Source organism: Heterocephalus glaber, unplaced genomic scaffold (assembly GCF_053883595.1).
Source record: "Heterocephalus glaber isolate CG9 unplaced genomic scaffold, H.glaber_assembly_v1.0 deba00001509, whole genome shotgun sequence".
Classification (NCBI taxonomy): domain Eukaryota; kingdom Metazoa; phylum Chordata; class Mammalia; order Rodentia; family Bathyergidae; genus Heterocephalus; species Heterocephalus glaber.
The window spans coordinates 19,506,682-19,529,437 of NW_028258325.1; the positions used below are offsets into that span (position 1 = coordinate 19,506,682).

At 39.4% G+C, this 22,756-nt stretch overlaps 1 protein-coding gene across 5 annotated transcripts in view; it reads left to right on the plus strand.

Annotated features, from left to right (window-relative positions):
- The window catches only part of Anapc4 (anaphase promoting complex subunit 4), a 35,053-nt gene extending 12,936 nt beyond the window's left edge, over positions 1 to 22,117 (plus strand). For 4 of the 5 annotated variants that reach the window (XM_021260211.2, XM_013073140.3, XM_021260210.2 and 1 more), the window contains 19 exons: positions 170 to 256; positions 1,079 to 1,143; positions 1,876 to 1,918; positions 2,031 to 2,107; positions 3,545 to 3,645; positions 3,732 to 3,783; positions 7,678 to 7,733; positions 10,079 to 10,164; positions 11,174 to 11,230; positions 11,548 to 11,604; positions 14,107 to 14,200; positions 15,870 to 15,967; positions 16,615 to 16,676; positions 16,756 to 16,794; positions 16,895 to 16,996; positions 17,838 to 17,912; positions 18,928 to 19,101; positions 19,763 to 19,886; positions 20,372 to 22,117. In XM_021260211.2, coding sequence (XP_021115870.1) covers positions 170 to 256; positions 1,079 to 1,143; positions 1,876 to 1,918; positions 2,031 to 2,107; positions 3,545 to 3,645; positions 3,732 to 3,783; positions 7,678 to 7,733; positions 10,079 to 10,164; positions 11,174 to 11,230; positions 11,548 to 11,604; positions 14,107 to 14,200; positions 15,870 to 15,967; positions 16,615 to 16,676; positions 16,756 to 16,794; positions 16,895 to 16,996; positions 17,838 to 17,912; positions 18,928 to 19,101; positions 19,763 to 19,886; positions 20,372 to 20,602 — 1,680 coding nt within the window. In that variant the 3' untranslated portion in view covers positions 20,603 to 22,117. The remainder of the gene's footprint in view (positions 1 to 169; positions 257 to 1,078; positions 1,144 to 1,875; positions 1,919 to 2,030; positions 2,108 to 3,544; positions 3,646 to 3,731; positions 3,784 to 7,677; positions 7,734 to 10,078; positions 10,165 to 11,173; positions 11,231 to 11,547; positions 11,605 to 14,106; positions 14,201 to 15,869; positions 15,968 to 16,614; positions 16,677 to 16,755; positions 16,795 to 16,894; positions 16,997 to 17,837; positions 17,913 to 18,927; positions 19,102 to 19,762; positions 19,887 to 20,371) is intronic. The other variant, XM_004847193.4, reaches the window with a different exon arrangement.
- Positions 22,118 to 22,756: the final 639 nt, after the last annotated feature.

Consider the following 22,756-nt stretch of genomic DNA (forward strand, 5'->3'; position numbering starts at 1 on the left):
CTCTTTATAGTTAGGTGATTATAAAAAAGCCATGCTGTTCTCTTTTATCCTGGGACTTAGTTAAGAGCTTGAAAGTAAATCCTGGGCTTCTTGGTGACGCTTGATCATAAGAAACATATTATTTAGTAGGCATGTTGGTTTAAATATTTTTTACCTTTTTTGTTAATAGTATATAAATTTGTCACTGACATGTATGTGTGAAGCATGGGAAGAAATACTGATGCAGATGGATTCCCGTCTCACCAAGTTTGTGCAGGTAACATAACTGAAATTTCCCATGGAGAGAGTTTGAAAGTACATAATGCTGTATTTCCTTTTTTGGGTACATGAGAAAAAGCAGTCTGATTTGTAAAGGCTAAGATTGTTACTTCTTTCAGATGGCTTGGTCTGACCTCATAATATCGTCTCAGATTTGCAAAAGGTCTCTGTCTTAGTTTTCTATTGCTGTAGCAAAGTGCCTGAGGTTGGATAACGTACAAGAAAAGAGGGTTGTTTAGCTCTCAGTTTTGGGGGCTGGAAGTCCAAGACCATGCAGCCCCATGTGTTCTTCTAGTGAGGAGGTCCTCAGGGAAGATGGCATCATGGCAGGAGTGTGCGTAGGAGGGATCACCTGGTGAGACAGGAAGTCAGAGGTGGGGGAGGAGTCAGCCCTGCTCTTTTATAACAACAGTCTCTCAGGAACTACCAGCATCCCCTGAGAATGCCTTACTTTCTTCCTACGGCCGCATCCCATGCCCTAACCACCTCCCACTGCACCTCACCTCTTAGGGCTTCCATCACCTCAACAGGCTCCAGGGCACGAACCCTGGGTGCACAAACCATCCAAGCTGCAGCAGACTGTATTCTCCTTAGAGTGACTTAGGTGGGGACCAGACTGTGAAGTGTAGCCGGTGTGGCTTGGAAAGTAAGGGCAGGTGTGAAACATTGCTGACGACCTGTCTTCCAGCCACTGATACTTAGACAACTGATTTATAGACAGATCTGAGGGAACCTTGGAGCAAAGAAAAGAAATTGTATACCTATAATTTTGAATAAAAATGCTTATAATTTACAACGTGAATTTTTTCATTTTGTATAGGAAAAGAACACAACTACATCAGTGCAAGATGAATTCATGCATTTGCTGTTGTGGGGAAAAGCGAGGTAAGGAACTCAGGTTAGGGGCTCTTGCTTTGCTGCTTCCTCTTCCCTTTCCTCCTCCTCTTTTATAGCAATTATTTATTTCAAAAGTAATTGTATTCATTGTAAAAATAAAATAGAAAAGGGTACATAAGTTATACAAAATGGTGTATCTTTCTGGGCTTTCTGTGCACATTTTTTAATGTAAATGTGATCATTTTGTGTGTATGCATATGTTTTATTAAATATATAAAAATTTTGAAATTTTTGTAGCCAAACTAATTTTTTTCCTTTCTGGGACCTTAAAGAGACCTTTCACATTTTAAGAGTATTCAGAGATTGGTTTGGATTTTCTTCTAGAGCTTTTCTTTTTTCTTCTTCTAGAGCTTTTCTGTGAATGTTTTATACCTTTCCACGTTCGACACGTGGTTTACTTGGTTGTGTGCTGTGGTGAGCTGGCTGCTTTCTCCCTAATGACTGGAGTGCTGTCCAGCATGACTGGCTAAGCCAGCCCTGCGTGCTGCTCTGAAGGGCTGTGTGAGCACACTGTGTCCTTGCATGTACTTCAGTCTGTTTCTGGCTTTTATGGTTTCCTGTTTTCTATCCCTTGATGAGTACAACAAAGTCCTCATTTCTTTTGGGCTATTTCTTTTTATTTGTTTCAAAATTTTCTTTGTACTTTGAAAATTAAGTTTTAGGTGATGCATTCAAGTTTGAATGGACAAATGACTAAAAACGCTTTATTTTTCGTTACAGTGCAGAACTCCAGACACTCTTGATGAACCAGTTAACAGTAAAGGTGCCGTCAAAGTATCTGTATTTAAATTGGCATGAATACATTCTTCTCAGTTTCTTTTGGAACTGGCATATATCCTAGTCATATTCTAAATTTGTTTTCTTCTCTTTATTAGGGTTTAAAAAAGCTCGGCCAGTCTATAGAGTCATCATATTCCAGTATACAAAAATTGGTTATAAGTCACTTACAGAGGTACGAAGGCCATATAGAATGTTTTGGCATTGCGTCCACACATACGCAGCTTTGATCTTTCTGTAACCTCTCCATGGTCTGGCATTTTATTTTTGAGTCTTCTATAGCTAAAATTGTTGCATTGGCATTTGAGGGAAGGCTTGTTGTACCTAAGACAATAATGATAATTCTGCTTTATGAAGTAATTTTCTAACATCTTTTAACCAGGCTAGACCCTGTTTGGGCCTTTGTCTCCCTTAACCATAAGGTATATTGTGAAATAGTACATAAGTATTTCTTTGATCAGTGAAATTAAATATGTTTATATATTACAGCTTCCAATGCATGTTATGTATTTTTTTCATGTGACACCTTTGCAGTTTGTTCTCGTTATCATCAATTTATACAAGAAGAATCTGCAGTTCAGAATCAGTTACATGACTGGCTCAGACTTACTGAATGGCAGAGCTAAGACTTGCAATTAGATCTTCCAGGTCTGTGCTGTTTCTGTTCAAAGCTGCCTTACTGAGGCAGTTTACAGGCAGGTGCTGAGTGTTGGTTTTAAATCTGATGCATCCCTTCATGCCGGGGACCCAGCCCAGCACCCTCAGGGCCTGCAGCACCTTTTGTACTGCTCTACTCTGGGTCACACTTTGCCTTAAAGCGGGTTTTCCCCAGCAGAGCTACTCATGTACCTCTCAGAACCTTCCAGTGCTGCCTTCCCTTTGCTCTTGGGACCATGACCTTTGCATGACCATTAGTGCCTGCCTCTCAGCGTTCCTCACATTAGTGGCCTTTAGTTTCCCAAACATGACATTTTGTCTCCCAGCCACGGCTTTTGTACAGCCTTATTCCTTTCTGGAGGGCTCCCCCCACCCCACTTCCTTTGTGTTCTTCAGCTCAACAAACTTGCCCCAGGTTTGATCTGTTCTGTCTCACCCTGGCATTTCCTTCAAGTCACTTATGTCATGGGGGCGGTAGATACTCTGATTGTGTGAAGATTGTGGCCCGTCTGCCCCATTAAACTGTCCGTGCCAAGAGACCTTACCACTGTGTCCCCAGCATCTAGCACCATGCCTGACATAAAGTCGGCACTCAGAACGTGTTTATCGAATGTTGAATATGTAATTGTTGGGTAAATAAGCTGGCCATGTGGTTACCCTAAAAGAGCCAGGACTGGACTCAAAGTTGGAGCTTGGCAGTACAGCACAAGAAGTGTGTGCTAAGATAGCTGGACCTAATCCGATCACCCCACCAAATTTCATCTGCACTCATGTACATTCTGCTCATGTACAGATGATTCTGCTGCAGTTTTTAGAAATAGTTTTGCCAAATGATTATTTCTTGTAGAAAGAAAATTAAAGTTGCTGTCAGTTTTTATTTATAGATCTGTTCAGTCGGAGTCACTGTGCACCTCCTTGATGACAGTAAAGATGTCTGTTTCTGCTGTCTCACTAGCGGCTCGGAGTCTTTGTTATACCACTTGAGTGAACTGAAAGGGATGGCTTCGTGGAAGCAGAAATACCAGCCTCTTGGACTGGATGCTACAGGAATTGAAGGTAGCAATTTAATTTCTCAGTAGAATACATTAGATGCAGTTTACTCACTTAACAAGTTATTTATTTTTTCATTTATTTCCCTTTAGATGCCATTACTGCTGTGGGCTCTTTCATACTCAAAGCAAATGAACTTCTTCAGTAAGTAAGGGGCTTACCCAGAATCATGGATCTGAGGATACTTCACTTTTTATTTAAATAAGGACCTAGCAAATTGCCTTGATTTTCTTAAAATGAACTTTTAAATTTTTATTATAATTACACCTGCGTGTGTAAAACAAGCCAACAGCACAGAGATCTTATGAAGTAAAACTATTATTTTCCTGTCCCAGCTATCCACACTTGTCCTTTTTCCAGAAGGAATTGGGACAAATCCTGTAACTTTTGTGGTTTATAGGTTACTTCCATATTTCTGAACCATAAGTATTCCATTTCCTGTATTTGTTACCTTTGAGAAGTTACTCTTCTCTGTTTGATTTTCCAGAACTCTGTTGAGCTCTCCTATTTTCTTTCATCTGCTCTCTTTAACACGTCATTCTGGTCTCTCCCTGACTGAGGGCCAGGCAGTCCCTGCCCCTCCAACTCGCTGCTCCTGTAGCCTGCACCCCCAGGTCTTCAGGTGGAGCTCCCCGCCCCTGCAAGCTCCACATAGCGCTCTCAGCACTCCCTCGCTGTCAGGATCACCTCTACTGCTTTCCTTAGTTAATCACTTGCTGCATAGTGTCTTTGAGTAACTTTAGAAAATGGATGTGGGAGGTAAACATTGGGTGTCTTTTCTCCTCGCTTGTATTCAGTTGGTGATCTTGGCTGGGTTTAGGGTGCTGAGGGTAAGTTGTCTTCTCACAGAACTTGGAAAGCCTGGCTCTGTGGCACTCTGGACTTCCTGCTGCTGATGGAGGGTCTCGTGGTTCACGATTCTCATTCCTTTGGAGGTTTTTTTCCCTCTTTAAAAGCTTTAGTCTTCATCCTTGTTATCATGAAATTTCACAACAGCTTTTTTAGATGTAGATCTTTTCATTTAGTGTGTTGATAATAAAAAAAGTTGTTTTAACCTCGGTAGTATATTTTATTGTTTTGTCTTTTAAACTACATTTTTTGATCTAGAAATCTATTTGGTCAGATACTGGACTTCCTGGATTGATCCTCTTCGTTCATACTTTTCTTATCACTTTCATACCTTTGTCTATTCTCTGAAAACATTTTTTGACTTAATTATCCAACACCATCATTCACTAGTAGACAGTTATTGAGCACTTCACTGTGTTTTAAGTGAAGTTTGGATATTGAGGATATAATAGTGAACAAAATTCATAAAACTCTGTGCCCTCAAAAATCTTATATTCTAAGGAGGTTGGACAGACAATAAACAAATGGATAATTAAAATATATGAAGTGTGTTTGGAAAAAACAGTGGATTTTAAAATTAAAAATAATTTCTTACAGTAAAAAAATTGCCATTAATCCCCCTCAAAATATTCTCTCTCGCTTCAAACACACTTATCCTATCGTTCTTGATACTTTCTGAAGCAATTCTGAAAGTCCTTTTTCATGTCTTTAGTTGTGCTGATGTGGCTGCCTCAATGTTCTGAATTAATTCAAAATGTTTACCTTTTGTGGTCATTTTGACTTTAAGGAAGAGTCAGAAGTTGTGCTGTGCAGATCCACCTAATAAGGTGGATGAGGACACACAAATGTTTCTACGAATCTGCCTTTCCATTGGATGGCATTTGATAGCAACATGCACTGTATTTTTGATCACATCTGGTAAAGACATGAACGTAAACTTCCAGAACTGCTTCCAAAAGGGTCATGAATGATGAGATAAGTGTGTTTGAAGCGAGGGAGAATATTTTGAGGGAGATTAATGGCAATGTAACTGTATTCAATTTTTTTTTGTATTTTTTTTTTTTTTTTTTGGTACTGGGGATTGAACTTGGGTCCTTGTGCTTGCAAGGCAGGCTGCAGAACCACTGGGCTAAATCCCTGGCTGTATTCAATTTTTAAAATGTAAACATTCACCATATATTTTGCTCACACTTTGATAGTAGCTCAGAGAGTAACAAGCACTGATGGTAAAAAACCAAGCAGGGAAGGAGGACCTAGGCCTATGGCATGCTGGAGGTAGGAGTTGCAGTTTTGTATATGGTGAGCCTTCATCGCACATGGATTCTGTGTTCACAGATCCAACCACCCTCAGATCATAAATATTAGGAAAAGTTTGCATCTGTACTGAGCAGATACAGACATTTTTCTCTTGTCATTGTCCCTAAATACAATGTAACAGCTGTTCGTATAGTATTTACATTGTAGGTAACCTAGACAGGATTGAGGTATTCAGGAGGATGTGTGCAGGTGATATGCAAATGCTGCACTGTTTGCTGTGAGGGCCTTGAGCTTCCTTGGGTTTTGTTGTCCTAGAGTGGAGGAGGAGCCCACTATATGGAGATGTTAGTGTGTATTTTCTAAGAATCAGTTTATTTTCTTATATAACCATAGTAAACAAGTTAGAATTTTTCACATTGACTCAGTATTTTCATCTATAGTTCAGTTTGAATTTTGCAGGTACCCTAGTAATGTCCAGTGCAGTAAGATGCAGTTTGGGCTCACATGAGTTAGTTGCTGCATCTCTTTAACCCTGAGCGGTTTCTCAGCCTCCCTTGGTCTTTCTTGGCCTTTTTTGGCTGCCTGTGCTGTGCTCTGCCTGACACATGGCCTCTGCCATTGAGTTTCATCAGTCACCAGGCCTTGACATTTCTGAAATTTGTTCTAGTTTTTTTCTACTGTTCTTTTTATCTCTGTGAGTTTGTAATGCATACATCCCTCCCCATCCGCTGTCCCTTAGAAGGTAGAAGATATAGGAGGTTGTACTCAGAAGACAAAATAGGAGAAAAATTACATTGATTTTTCTATATTTTTGAAGTGTTTTTTACTTTACCACATTTGCTGAGAGCAGAACTAAAATATTAAGCTTCCTGTGCTCACCTTTCAATATGAATGTAAGGCAGTTGACGTCTTGCTCTTTTCAAGTAAGTAGAACATAGCATTGTTTTTACTCTGGGTTACAAAAGGAAAAACTGAAGCATGAGACTTCTGATGTAAGCCTGGTTACCTGTGGTGGGGTGTGGTCGGGGATTGAGAAAGACATAAAAGAACTGGTTTTTTTCCTTTCTTCATTGTTTCTGCCAGAGAGTTTTGGTTATGGTGCTTGGTGATGTAAGGGATATTGCAGTCTTTAATTTCAAATGTCTTACTTTATACAGAAAGATTAATAATACTGACCTACCTCACCAGTGGTATTGCAAAACTTATTACTTGGGAAGGGTCTTGAGATACAGAAATGAAACATGCAATTGTTGTGGGTTTAGAGTAATTATCTCATAGGGATGGCCTTTAAGAGACTTTTTTGAAAATTATATTCCATCTCTGTATTTAGTTTCATCAGTATGAAGATGACTTCCATTTATAATACTGTACTTAATTTGGGGACACATTTGTGTAAAGACCAGGAAAATTAATTTTTAAAGACTCAGTTATCGTCAGAGTCCAAAATCAACTTCAAAAAATAGCGTTCATTGATATCAGAGGTCATAACAGTACAAATTTGTAATGATACGGGCTTTTTTTTTTGCTTGAGTTGATGTTCTTTTCTTCTTACTGACCAACAGATATTTTTTTAAACCAAGAATAATGCTGAAAACTGTTTTTTTCCTGATTTCTTTCATTTCAAAGTTGAAAAAGGATTTCATACTTTATTCAATACAGGAAAAGAGTATACATGGTTTATGATTAGGCAGTTATAACCAGTTAAAATCTGAGTTACTTTGCTTTATTTTTGAAAAGAATCAGGATTTGCTTTTTTTTTTAGATTGTATTTTTATGGATGTGTTTGATTTGTAACATCTGCTGTTCCAAGGGCTTAAATGCCATCCAGATAGGATAAAATAGAACAGTGAGGATTATTTTATTTTATGACAATTGACAGTTATACATGAATGCCCCATAATCTTTTTTTCTGATTTCTTTTTATCTTTGTAGGGTTATAGATAGCAGTATGAAAAACTTCAAAGCATTTTTCCGGTGGCTATATGTGGGTGAGTTAATTGCATGAAGCATTCTTGCTGTTTTAACACTTTTGTTTTAAATTCTGGGAGTGTTTTCAGTTACTATAATAAAATGGAAAGACCTTTAAAATTGGTAGTATAGTATAGTGAGCCCCGCACGTGTCACCCAGCTTCGGTGATTGCCGGCATCTGGCCAGTGTGACTTCCTTGCACGTCACCCAGCCCCAGCCCCTGGGAATGCGGATGCTGCTGTGGAACACCTAATAGCCCACCCTTTTTTAATGCAATTGAAAATAACATTTTCACACCCTTTCTGTAGATTGGGTACTTTTTGGTGCTAGAGCTTTAAAAAGTCCTCTCTTTTATTCTGTGGTCTCATGTCTCTGGATCTCTCCAGGCCATGGTGGTAGTTACCAGGTGCTGACTGAAAAACTCAAAAATTCCAAATGAGCTCCTTGGTCAGTCTGGCCACTTGGACGTTCTCAGGGGTTGTGGGTGATCAGTGGTGGCACGGAATCAGCTCATTTCCGTCAGCACTGCCATTGGGCAGTGACACCCCAGCTTAATAGTGCACAGACCACATGTAGTCTTTTTATGCATCTCCACAGTATCTTTGCAGTTGAGTAGGCAGCTTAATTGACAAATACCCATTGACTTGATATTAAATGTTTGTTATTTTGGTACCAGGGATCGAACTCAGGTCCTTGTGCTTGCACAGCAGGCAGTGAAACCACTGAGCTAAATCCCCGGCCCCTGTTTTTTTTTTTTAAGGAATTTATTTATTTATTTTTGGTACCAGGGATCGAACTGAGGTCCTTGTGCTTGCACAGCAGGCAGCGAAACCACTGAGCTAAATCCCCGGCCCCTGTCTTTTTTTTTAAGGAATTTATTTATTTATTTTTGGTACCAGGGATTGAACTTGGGACCTTGTGCTTTTGAGGCAGGTGGCAGCACCACTGAGCTAAATCCCTGGCATGATATTAAATGTTTTAATATTCACTCTATCAAAACAGTTGTAAATGGAATTTATCAAAATTCTAAAGACTGAAAAAGAAAGCAAATTACCTTTCATGTGCTGCTACTTCCTTTAAATAAATGTGTAGATCTTCAACTCTAGTATTATAAATGCAGACTTCATATTTATCATCCCAGTATAGTTACTGTTGTTTAAAAACTGAATGTGATGTGATATTGACACTTGAAATTCTTAGATTTTTCTCCCTATACTAATGTCAGCCAGTATGGGTAACTAGAGTGTTTATCAGCTCAGCCTATTTAAGATCTGAGTTGTTCATTGGAATAAATTGCACTATTAAAGCTGAGTGAAACCTTAGAAATCCTTGTTTGATGAAAGTTGTAATTGGGTTTTACAGTTACTGAAGATAATTTAGGCCGTTTCTGTATTGTCCATCATAATGAGTAAGAACCAGGATTAGATAAGAAATGGGTTACTGCTCAGTCCTGGGAACACGGCATTGTGGAGGGCACACTGACTTGGACAACAGGAGACCTAATTGTAGTCCTGGCTCTGCCACCAGCTGTGGCTGGATCACCTTGGTTGTCTGTCCTGTGACAGTCTCCTGGAAGGTGGGGTCACTGTTACGCTGCTTGTGTAGCCCTAGCACCCATAGTACAATCTGTAAGTAGTTTTATTGAATGGATAAAAGAATGCATTATGGAATGATTATAGCCGGATTTTTTTCAGGTAATTTAGAAGTTTGAATTAATTAAAAAATGGTTTCTAAAATAATATTTTCAGAGGTATTTCTGACATACTTGTTACTGATCCAGCAGTTGAGAAGCATATTCTAACACCAAGCAGAAGCACGTGCAGTGTCCTCAGTCTTGACTTTGGTTGACATAATTCAGAAACATGCTGCTGAGCATAACCCGATGGTGGGACAAGAAAACTCAACTACATATGCTAAGGAAAAGTATAGAAATATGCATATATGTAACTGTGTGTGTGCACACAGAAATCATAGTGCAGATGGCTTCATGCAGCAGAAGAGGCCAAGGGAAATACACATTTCTTTGGTATTGTAAAGCTCTGGAGGAAAGAGCTGTTTGCAGATTTGGAGAGAAGAAACACTACCAGGTTAGGAGGAGCAACCCCTGCAGGTGTTGTGCCAGCACAAGACTGCATTTAGATTTGTCTGGAGTGGCAACAGGTTCAGTTGAAGAAAAAACAGTTTATAATATTTAGACCAAAACTGTAGTTTTGATCCTGAACATATTTAGAGCTAAGTTCATTACCCTTTAGTTTTTAGAAGAAATAGAGTTTTCTTACTGAAATGAAACTGTTCAAAATGGAAGATTTTGTATTTGAAATTTTTAGTTTTCCTTTAAAGATGGTTTTTTTTAACTGTTTCCAGCAATGTTGAGAATGACAGAAGACCACGTGCTTCCCGAGCTGAATAAGGTAGCGTATAGGAGTGGGGCCGGCGCTGCACATCCACAGGTTTGCATCAGTGGGTTCAGCCAGTCACGGATCAGAAACGCTCAGAAAAGATTGTATCTGTACCTAACATGCACAGATCTTTTTTTGCCCTTACTCCCTAAATGATTTGGTGTAGCCGCTATGACATAGCATTTGCACTACGTAGTATGAAGTATTATAAGTAATCTTGAGATTGAGAGATACAGGAGGATGTGCATATGTTGTGTGCAAGTTCTGTGCCATCTTACGTAAGGGACTCGGGCACCTGTAGACTTTGGTGTATGTGGCAGCCTTGGAATCACTGATCACAGATACCAAGGGCAGACAGGGTTTCATTCTGTAGTGCAGTTTGCCCTCGAACTCACTTTGTATCCCAGGCTGGCCTTGAACTTGTGGCAGTCCTCCTGTCTCAGCCTCCCCAGTGCTGGGATTATGGGCATGCACCACCATGCCCAGCTGCATGTTTTTCTAATGTACTGATGTTTTCCTGACTGAGTTCAGCTTTGCTGGTCTTCTTAGTATGATACTCTGACATAGTTAATAACAGGATATCATAGTTACTTAACAGGATGTCAGGCTGTAGACATTAGACAAATCCCTTAAATCTTTTGTTTTTAGAAATTTGCGTGTTTTATATATATTTTCAGCTCACAGTCCATTTTTACAGCTGTCTAAATTTATAATTTTCATGTTTATGTAAGGTTTTATGATCTATATAATGTAGTACCTTTATATTCCTTATTGTAACCTCCTTAAGTGTTAAATAGATTTTTATTTTCCTTGAAAATGAAGCACTTAAATTTCAGTAGCCATGTTGAGATGTGGTGAGCAAGTTTCTTCCCACCTGTAAGGATGGTGCCAAGCGGCCCTAAAATTCCCTCAAGGGGCATCTTACAGCAGAGGGCAGAATTCCCTGTGGATCCTGCAGCACACACATCCTCGGCCCTTGCTTAACTGCTCAGGTAGATTAGGTTTTACTGGGGAACTTTTTTTCAACTTGATTTTTTTTGTCCCTTTTTGTTACTGATAGATGACTCAAAAGGATATTACATTTGTTGCTGAATTTCTTACTGAACACTTCAATGAGGTAAGAATCACATTTCTATGATTTAGTTTTTCTTAAAAAAGTAATTGTAATAGACCTAGGTGATGGTAAGAAGTAATTAAATTTAACCTGATTAAATTCTTAGCAATTCTTTTTTAAAACTATTGAACTAATTACTTATTTACTAAACATAAAGTCCTCAAGTGAGCTTCTGTTTGTATGTGTCCTACGATCTGTAAAAGAAAACAGTAGCTCCAACTAGCAACTCTCCTACAAAATACATTTTTTGGTTTAAATTTAAGATCTTTCCTTTTTCTTTTGAGCTGACTTTTTAATTAAATTATGTCTGTTCTTTCTAGGCTCCCGACCTTTATAATCGCAAAGGAAAATACTTTAATGTTGAAAGAGTTGGTCAGGTATGGTCTTGGATTCAACTTAGTTTGATTTTTAAGTACTAATTATGAAATTTGGCATAGTCTATATTATCCAAAGGTTATGACAAATAATTTAATTTTGTTATATAATTTTGCTTGTAGCCCTGCCCTTTTAGTAAAATCCGAAGAGCAACAGTTATTAAACTGTTTGGTCTTGGAACCCTTGCACATTCTTTTTCTCGGGTGCAAGGGACTGAACCCAGGGCCTTATGCTTGCTAGGCAAGTGCTCTACCACTGAGCTACATCCCCAGCACCACTCTTTTTTTCTTTTTTCTCTTTTTTTTTTTTGCGCCTTTACATGCTTAGTAATTATTGAGGACTACAAAGCACCTTTGTTTGTGTGGATTGTCATTTGTTGGTGATAGATATTATGAGATATTTAAAATTACACAGAATAAACAATTATTTATTTCTTAATTCATTAAAAACAACAATAAGGGGCGAGGGCTTAGTGGCACTGCACCTGCCTTGCAAGTGCAAGGTCTTGAGTTCGATTTCTGGTACCAAAAAACAACAACAACAAATCTACTTACCATTAATGTTAATATAAATATTTTAATGAAAAGCAACTTTTTAAAAAAACTAGTTGAGCAGGGGCCAGGGATTTAGCTCAGTGCTTCTGGCGCCTGCCTCGCAAGTGCAAGGTCCTGAGTTTAATCCTTGGTACCAAAAAAAAACCAAACTAGTGGAGCAGAAATGTTTTATGTTTTTGCAGATCTGTTTGATGTTCAGCCTAATAGAAAACAGCTAGACTCTCATATCTACCTCCTCATCTGTTTTGATATGCTAATTTAGTTCTGAATGTAAGGAAAATCTGGCCTCACACAGATATGTCATTGAAAGGAGAAAGGACTGTAATAGATTTTTTCGGGTCATTGAGTATATTCTTTGATACTACCGCAAATCCTGACAAGTGATGGTGTCTCAGAGGTTAATTTCAATGTGGAATCTAAAATTACATCAGTGAACTTTCCATACTCCGTTATGTTAAAATCTCTTCATCTTCCTTGCACTCTGAAGGGGTCTTTTATCCATGCATGCATGGTTTTGTAACATCAGGCCTTGGTCATTCTGGAAATACTGGATCACGAGTTATGCAGCTCTCAAGTGCTGCCACCTGTCATCATACAGTACCCATAAGTCAGATTTCATTAACGTCAGCACCAGCCAAATCAGAAGTCTTTCAGTGCTGTGAAGCTGTCAGGCACACAGTGGCAGATGTAGAGTTCGTAATTTTAATTTTTGCCTGAAAGTTTAAATTTTGTCATTGGCAACAAATACTGTCAGTTGTTTTGCTCAAAGTGACAGGCTCACTCTATTTATTTTCAAGAAAATATCTGCCAAATGCCCAAGCATGAATTAATCATAGTTTGTCCCCAGTCATTTTTTCAAGTAAAAAAATGGAATTCCATTTTTAAAAAGTGTCTGATTTAACTTACAACTGTAACTATTTTCTAAGTGCTTTTCCTCAAGATAACTTTTATACTTTAGTATGTGGTAAAAGTATCTTATGTATATCTCCCAATTCTGGCCCACAGAAAATTGATTTATACTCAAGAGTTGAGATTTAATAAAATTAATAATTTAATATCTTTGTCAAAGTTTAATGAAACTAAGAATGTGAAAGAAAAGGATACGATGACTGCTAGCATCATTTGGGGCCAGTACCTTTGACACTTGCTGAAGGCACCAGCAGTTTTCCTCTCTGTCTGTTACATGTCAGCACAGTGGAAGGGCAAGTGACATCTCAGCATGATTAGAAAGTTTATGAACCCTGAGAGCATCTGGGGATCCCCAGCGGTCTGTGACCACACTTGGAGAACAGATGCCAAAGAGTTGATTGACAGTTGGCACTTGTCAAACTCATAACAGGTTTTGGGATTAGCTGGGTGTGGTGGTCCACGCCTGTGATCCCAGCACTCTGGCAGACTGAAGCAAGGGGACTGCAAGTTTGACCGTAGCCTGGACAATTTAGTGACTTAGTAAGACCCTGTCTCAAAATTTTTTTATTTTTAATTTTTTATTTATTATTATTATTTTTTGGTACTGGGGATCGAACCGGGGATCTTGTGCTTGGGAGGCAGGCGGCGGAACCACTGAGCTAAATCCCCAGCCCTCTGTTTCAAAATTTTAAAAAAAGAGAGGGGGCTGGGGATATAGCTGGGGTGTGAAAGCCCTGGGTTCAATCCCCAGTATCCACTCGCCTCCCCCCAGAATAGACTAAAATATGCTTATACAAATGAGATACAGAATTTGAACTCGACTTACGGTCTCTGCATCCACTGCATTCTAATCTTTTTAGTCATTTCGAGTATGTTTAGTTGCTGGCACTTGGGGATTTTGTTGACCTCACTTAGAATAATAATGTGCTTTCAAAGGACTTGGCAGTAAAACAAAATAACTTACTGAATAAGAAAATGTCAAATATAAACAGTTTGGGGAGCCCAGTACTTTCCTAAATTTAAATATTTTTACATTTCTAGTACTTGAAAGATGAAGATGATGATCTTGTGTCACCCCCTAACACAGAAGGAAACCAGTGGTATGACTTTCTCCAAAATAGCAGCCACCTTAAAGGTATTTCATGAACCAAGCAGACTTTGGCCATGTTGATGTTTATCTGAGAGCAGGTCTTAAGTAGATCAGCTAACAGTGTAGTCACATACTTGCAGAATACTTATCTAAGTTCTTTAGACTTACTTTTTGTGTCCATTTTATTTGATTAAAGGAACAGTAAAGTAAGAAACAGGGTATAACATTACCATGGGAGATAGAAAACATTCTGAAATTAACTGTGCTGACCCCAAGTTAGATGTTACCCCCTTCTGACACCAATCAATTATGATACCCACCAAGTGTCTACAATTCAGTTCAGATCTGACATTACCAGAGTTAGCATCAGACCCCCAGATCTGACGGGTCCCACCACACTACCCTTCCTAGGGCCAGGTTCTCACGTTATCGAGACTCTGTCTGACTTGGCTGCTCCCCTTCAGCTTGGATAATTCACTGGAATTGCTCACAGAACTCAGGGAAGCAGTTGGATGTCCTAATTGGTTTATTATAGCCAGTTGCACTTGGGAGCAGCCACTTAGCGAGAGATGCCTAGGGGTAGGTATGGAGGGAGAGGCCAGAGCTTCCATGCCTTCCTCGGACCCAGTGTGTTCACCAACAAGGAAGCTCTTGGACCCCATTTGGGTGTTTATGGAGGTTTTGTTGCATAGCTGGGATTGATTAAGTCATCAGTCATTGGTGATTGAACTCAGTCTCCAGCCCCCTTTCCCTTCAGGGAGGTTGGAAGGAGGACCTGAGTGTTCCCGTGTTCTGATTCAGGTGTGGTCTTCCCAGAACCATTGCCCATCCTGAGGCTGTCTTGAAGCCTGCCAGAGCTGCCTCATTAAAACAAAAAGACCTCCTATCACACGTAGCACATAGGAAAAGCCAAGGTTTCATTTTCTTTTGCTGCAGTACCTGTGGAATGAACCAAGGGTTTTAGGAAGTCTTTTCAGGAACTAGGGATAAAGACCACATCTCTTTTTATGAGACCACAACTGTCACTGTTGGGAGCTTCAAATGCTTGCATGATTGAAATGCATTTTGTCCAGCACAGCTAGCACATGAGATGCTGTGTACAGAGGAGGCTTCAAGCCATGGAAGAGGGTGGCCTTCAGAGTTAGACTGGGCCTGATTCCTAGCTCTAGATACATAGTCATTTTCCTCCTGGGCAGTTGCCTCTGCCTCTTTGTTTTTTTCATCTATAAATTGGAGAAAATGATGGTTGCTTTATATGGTATTGTAAGCAACAGAAATAACATATAAAGAAGAACCTAGAAGAGTAGTTCTTGGTAAATGATGTTATACATCAGTTTCTACTGAAAAAGAGATTATTTAGTTAGGGCTAATTTCCTGTCTCTTGTTTTGTTTTAGTACTGCCTGCCGTTGCTCTTCCATTGTGGCAGGGAATGGAGATGAATGAACTTTATTTTATTACATAGCTTCTGGTTCCTGAGCCATTCCTTTCTTACAGCCAGCAGAACCCACTGTTGGATTTTGGTGGTGCCCAGCTTGTGCTAAGGCTGATGGTGGTGGGTTTGATGGAAGGTAGAAGGCCGGGGTCACTCCAGTGAGGTGTGTGAGAGTCACGAGAATCTCACTATAACTAAACCGTGGTCTGGCTTAGCAGAGTATTTTCTCCTAGTCATGGTTTGCTATGTCTTTTTTTGGTTTTACTTGTTTTTGAAACCAGAAAGTCCTTTGCTGTTTCCTTATTATCCTCGAAAATCATTGCACTTTGTGAAAAGGCGGATGGAGAACATTATTGATCATTGTTTGCAAAAGCCTGCGGTAAGTTTGAAAGAAATGTATGTCTTTTTGTAGGAGCAAGAATATCTATATTATGTGGCTTGTTTAAGTAAATAACCATGATTATTACCATACGAAATGCTGATACTCAGCTGTGTTTAACTATCAGAAATGTCAGTTTCAGATGGCTCAGTCTTGTCCATCTTGATAATTTCTGAGATAAATTTAAAAACTAGATTAGCTGGCATCATTAGTGTTTTATTTGCTCCCAGATCACGGTTGGTCATAAATGGCCTGTGCAGAGCTCATGTGTCTTGTGTGTCTGAGCAGAGAGTGTGAGCAAGTGATTATGAGACCTGAGGGAGCTGGCCGTCACCTGCCATGGGGCTGGCGCCAGGGCCCTTTTCAGTTCAGAATTGTTTTCCTCTTCCTGCTGTCCTCACTGTCATCAAGGTTTCTCGTATGCAGGGTGGGGTGACATGGGTGGGTTTTTTGCTACACTTGGACAGTGATGGCCACATTTTCTGTAGCATATCTCTGTTCCTGTTAGTGCTTTCATTGTGTTTTTATTTTATTTTTTGTGGTGCTGGGGATGAAACCTAGGGCCTCGTGCGTGCTATGCAGACACACTAGCACTGAGCTGCATCTCCAGCCCCTCTAATTATGTTTTTAAATCTTATTTTATATAGGATGTAATTGGAAAATCGATGAATCAAGCAATCTGTATCCCATTGTATAGAGATGCTAGAAGGTAATTCGTTTTATCTGTTGAGTGGTATAATTTAGCAACCAATTTAAATTTTTCTCACTTTTTTTCCTTTTTGTTTTAGTGAAGATTCTACACATAGATTGTTCAAATTTCCTTTTCTGTAAGTGTGCACTTCTCCCTTATCTTGTGTGAACAATATACTTTTATCCTAAGCCTAGTTAGCTAAATACCATATTACAACATTAAATTTTTTTCCTTAGGTGGAATAATAAAACTTCAAACCTGCATTATCTTCTTTTTACTATTTTAGAAGATTCACTTTACAAAATGTGTATCTTAAGGAGACATACTGATATTTCCCAGTAAGTATTAATTTGGAGTTTGAATTGAAGAGTTAAGAACATATTACATTTAATAGTAAAACATACAACTTCCCTTACAGCATTTCAGTTTTTAATTAAACTACGGGTCATGAGGTCATTTAACGTTCTCTATTGCAGTTTCATGTCATTGAAATGATAAGGGTGAGTTAGGAAGCTGTATTATCACTTATACCTTCTTGTTCTAAATTACTCAGTTTTTCATTGGTAATAGCCATTGTATGTAGGAGTTTTGTTTTGTTTTGAGATAGTGTCTCATTGTGTCCTCCAGTCCATGGTGATCCTCCCGCCTCAGCCTCCCAAGTGCTGGGATTACAGCTGTGCACCACTATGCCTGGCCTTGTATGTAGGAGTTTTGACAATAGTCAGGATTATATTTCTTGAACTTGTAGAGGTTTAAAACCCTATTATTGGGTATTTCACAGGGTTTTCACTTTGAGTTAAGCGTGCCTTTCATTAAACAAGAGGGCTCGCCCACAGAGCCTTGCTTTGAGAATCCAAAGTCAGAGTTGTGAAAGCTTGTCATATTCAGGATACTATTTGGATCTCAATGGTTCTAGGGCCCGGATGTAACTGAGGAGAAACAGTCTGGCTGTCCCAGGTGTCTTTGTTAAAGTATCTAGCTACTTTGGGACTGTGTGGTTTATCTGTCTGGATGTTTAACTAGTCCTGTTTTCTAGAGTGAGAGTAGTGGTATTGTGGGCCGGGATCTAATGTTTAGGTGACTGTACTAACGCTGCTGATCGTGTTCTTTCAGGCATTTAGATTGTTGGCTATCCAGTTTGTTCCACAGAGTCTCTCTTTTCCCCTTTCTTTCTTTAAGATCTGTAACTAATGGACTGATTGCTATTAAATTTGGGAGTTTCACCTATGCCACAACTGAAAAAGTCAGAAGAAGGTAAGTCTTGACCCTTGTGTGGGTGATATAAAGAGACCTGTGTACTGTGAGTGAGAGTGTGTGTGTGTGTGTGTGTGTGTGTGTGTGTGTCAGTTAATACGCTCAGACTCAGTTACACGATGGAATGGGCAAAGGGTTCGGCCACTTCCAGCAGAGGGGCAGGTTCTCTGTGCATTCTATACATACACAATCATTCGCCTTACTCAGATAATTGAATGGAATGTCGCTGCCCTGCAGGACTTTATGTGGTGAATTTTCTTATAATAAATTCTTTTGAGCTCACTGTCTGCTAAGAAAGTAATGTGGCTGTAGGAGGCAGTTAGCCTCTAAGGCTGAAATTCTTGTTATCACCCAAAATGATGAACAAGGGTGTTCTCACCGATCTGGTATTTTCTTAGGATGCAGGATAGTGGTACCTAACCTGTCTGCATGGCCTTGCAGGGAACAGGTGACACAACAGGCTGGTCTCACACTTCTTCCTTACATATAAGACTTTCTTAATGATAGTCTTTGGAGTTGCTATGTCTTTTTCATGTGTGAAATCCTATTTTTACTTTCCATTCTGGCTAACCCTGCCTATTTAAGGTATATATTTGGTGTCACTCACAAAATTCTAATAGGCTTAAGACCTCACCTCACCGTTGTTGTCAAGAGTTATCTAGAACTGAACCAACTCCACCAAATTCCCTTTTTTCATAATTACCTATTTTTAAGGCCTAGTTTTATTTGTGAGTAACTAGTGTAAAAAGTAACTGTTACTTTAGTACAATCCAGTGGTATGTTTTGATTATCATTGGAGAGAATATCACTTAATTTTTTAAATTTCTTTTTTCTCCATTATCAATCTCATACTTGCAGTGTTTTCTCAGTAGTCACTATTTTTTTTTTTTTTTTTTTTTTGGTACTGGGGTTTGAACTCGGGTCCTTGTGGTTTGGGGGCAGGCAGTAGAATCACTGAGCTAAATCCCTGGCCCAGTGATCATTTTTGATATAACAGAACTTCTGTCCCTTGTAGCACCTACAGCTGTTTAGATGCCCAGTTCTATGATGATGAAACGGTAACAGTCGTTCTTAAAGACACTATAGGACGTGAGGGGAGAGACAGGCTGCTGGTCCAGTTGCCGCTGTCTTTAGTGTATAACAGTGAAGATTCTGCAGAGTATCAGTTCACTGGGACCTACTCCAAAAGGTAACTGACTCATGCGTTAAATTGCTTGCTACAACAGTTAGCTAGTTTTTAACATACATGAAAGATTCTGTTTTTTAAATATGCTAGGTAATGCTTTTCTAGTTACTTGTGATAACCATAGAGACATCTGAGCAGAATACTCTTACTATTCTTTATTCAAAAAATGCTGGCCTTAGTAGTTCTCCTGCCCCTCCCTTAACGATAAATCCAGAAGTGTTAACTTGAACAAAATGGGGAATTATTTAGAGTGGAGAATAGGCCTTCTTTAGAGCTAAACTTTTAAGGGTAGCTTTACCCTACTTTATAGTGGGATTAATTATTTTGTATTTGCCTTCAGTATTTCTCAGAATTAGGGCCTCAGTAACTATGCAGAGAGTACAGGGCCAATTCTAAGGGATGGCTTTAGTTGGCTGAGTATTAAGTAACTAGATTCCTTTTCTAATTTAAAAATATAGCCATTTGCTTTCTTTGAAAGCTTCAAAAGCTTTCTAAGATGACGCTCTGCCAGTGTTTCTATAGAATATCATATCCTACCTTTTCTTCACAGCGGCTGCTAGAATAATGCTGGCGATAGGAGCGTGTTCATTGCCAGGACACCACCTCTGGGAATCCAGGGTAGAGATCCCCTTTGATTCCTGCATTGGTTTCTTTCTCCCTCTAGGCTAGATGAACAATGCAGTATCATTCCCACACGTACCATGCATTTTGAGAAGCACTGGAGGTTATTGGAAAGTATGAAAGCACAGTATGTGGCTGGGAATGGTTTTCGAAAAGTGTCCTGTGTGGTGAGTATTTGCAAAGTGTTCACTAAGAGTGACAGCAGGAAGTGACATTGCTTCCTTGTGGTCCATAAATACAGGATATATAAGGCCCTTTCATTGAGACCTTTTGTGATTTATAGCTTTTCTTGCTTATGAGCCTTAGCTATTTAGTTCTCTGATTCTGAGTAAGCTGTTAAGAATAATTCTGGATTGTAGTAATCTCATGAGATTCCTGCTGCCATATATGGAAATTTTTTTTTTTTTTTTTTTCGGTACCGGGGATCGAACTGGGGTCCTTGCGCTTGCGCAGCAGGCGGCGAAACCACTGAACTAAATCCCCGGCCCATGGAAATTCTTTTATATAAAACAAAGACTAAGTTTAGTGGTTTTACAGTAAACTAGTAGTGATACAACTCTTAAAAACATTCTTTGGTTCAAGCTTCTAAGTCGTTATACAAAATGTCTTTGTTCAGCCATTAATGAAAAAACTCTTGTGGCCTTTTCTTCAGCTAAGTTCTAATCTCCGTCACGTGAGAGTATTTGAAATGGACATTGATGATGAGTGGGAGCTGGATGAGTCTTCAGATGATGAGGAAGAGGCAGGGGGCAAGCCCTCGAAGATAAAGGAGGAGGTGCTGTCAGAGTCGGAGGCCGACACCCCGCCAGCTGCCCCCACTGCTGCTCTGGCCCCAGAGATTGTCATTAAGGTGGAAAAACTGGCCCCTGAGCTGGATTCCTGACCCAGTGCACCCTGACTTTCTTTTCCCATGGCAGAAAGGATACAGGAGCTGGGCTGAGGCGTCTTGGCCCACTTTTTTTTTTTTTTTTTTGGTACCAGGGATTGAACTCGGGATCTTGCCCTTGCGAGACAGGCAGCAGAACCACTGAGCTAAATCCCCAGCCTAACTCTTGATTTTCTTTGTGTAACAAAGAAATAAACAGTAACTTTTATTTTTTTCATATTTTTTTTGCTGAGCTTTCTTTTTAGTGCAGTGTGTAGAGCAAGTGTTTAAAGAAAGTGCAAGTTAAATGTGAAGAGAGAAAGGTCAGTTTTTTTTTTTTGAAAGAATTATTCCCATTTGAGGAAGAAATCACTCATTCACCACTGGAAATTTTGATGCATTTATTTTTAAAACTTAGACAACATTTATTCTTATTTTTCCACCTTCCCATTCTAGTTCACTTTAGGTCTCTAGACTACTTTGAAACTAAAATTTTGAAATAAATTATACTGATTTACTCTAATACTAAGTCAAAAAATGGATCCCGCTTTTTATGATTTAAATAGCAAAAACTTGGCTGGATACTTGAATTCTTTGAATCGGCAGGGTTTAGATCTGTCCTTTCCCTGTGTATGCTTGATCAAGGACATACAGCAGGTTTCTGTTTTGACCATGAGGGAGCATGAGAAACATGGCCCAGCTAACCCTAACCCAGCATTAGTACAGATGAGTTCATGTTGGCTTCCTATTGCTCATTCCTACAACAGAGTAGTATTTTCCAGTGGCTTTCAGAAACTTCCCATTTTATCTAATTCTAATACCACTTCACTGATAAGTGAAAATATCATTTTTTTGAAGCTTTAAAAACCTTCAGACCCCTGTAATGCCAGCACTTAGGAGGCAGAGGCAGGAGGATCGCTGCAAGTTCAAGGCCAGCCTGAACTATGTAGTGAGACCTTGTCTCAAAAACAACAACAAAAAAAAACCCTTCAGGCAAGAAGACTTAACCAGGTAAGGAGGTGACTGCAAGGTTCTCTATAGTTTGTCAATATAACAGGTATCTTACACTTGGTTTTAAATTAAATCTTAAATAAGAATTAGAGGAGGCCTTTGTTTGGAGTAGGCTCCTACACTGGACCCCAACAGACCAGACTAAAAATCAAAATGGAGTCACCCCTGCTAAAGTTCCACATCACCAAATTGAAACTTAAGTTATTTGTCCGGAGAAATCAGAAGAGAGAGACTTATGGGCCAGAATTCCCAAACAGACCAGTTTCAGTTAGCATGGCAGTGAAATACCCTCTGCCTTAGTCCTTACCAAAAAGTAACCTGATGTTAAGCCATCAGTTATTATCTGTCCTGTCTCCCTGTATGTCGAAATGATCCATGTGCTTTTTGTTTTATTCCTGCTGTATTTTCACCCCTTCTTAGTCTGTAAAACCACTTCTTCTGCCCATCCCATCAGAAGACTTACTCATTTTATGAAGTGTTGCCTGATTCTAGAGTCAGAAATAAAGCCAGTTGAGACCTTTACATTTGTTGTGATTTTGTCCTTTGACAGGATTTCCCCTTTTGGTTCTCCAGGGTGCCTCTTGTCGGTCTGGTTTTTGTGGGTTTGAAGGGAAAACTGAGTGGGAACCCGTGTGTGTGCAAGTGTGGCAAGTTTTGGACTGCGGTCTTCAGGGGCCGGACTGGGCCAGCCCGCACCCTTGCTCATGCTAGGCCTTCGCCTTGGTCAGTACATAGTTTCCTTAAGTGTCAGTGCTTGTGGTGTAGTGCGGAATGTCTTAGTTAGCTTTTATATGGAGAGGACAGCTGTCAGACCACATGAAAAATAATAGGTTTTAGATATGTAAAGCATTTTAGAATAAACACCCAAATTTACCACATAACTTTGATGGATTTTTGGTGCCAAATAATTACAGCTTATTCTTAGAATGAATTATGATTTCACAGTAAGCAACCAGTTTTTTAATTAGTAATCTGTCCTGTGTGACTTAAACATTTGATTTATAAAGATTTTTTCCTGTGTGCACATTTGCTTCATTTTTACTTCTCATGGAGCACAGGGAACTAGCACTTAGTTCCAGCATAGATGCAGATTGAAACCAGAATTCCCAGACTCTTATCTTGAACCAGGGATCAGTACGACTTCTGTTGATGTGCCAGCCG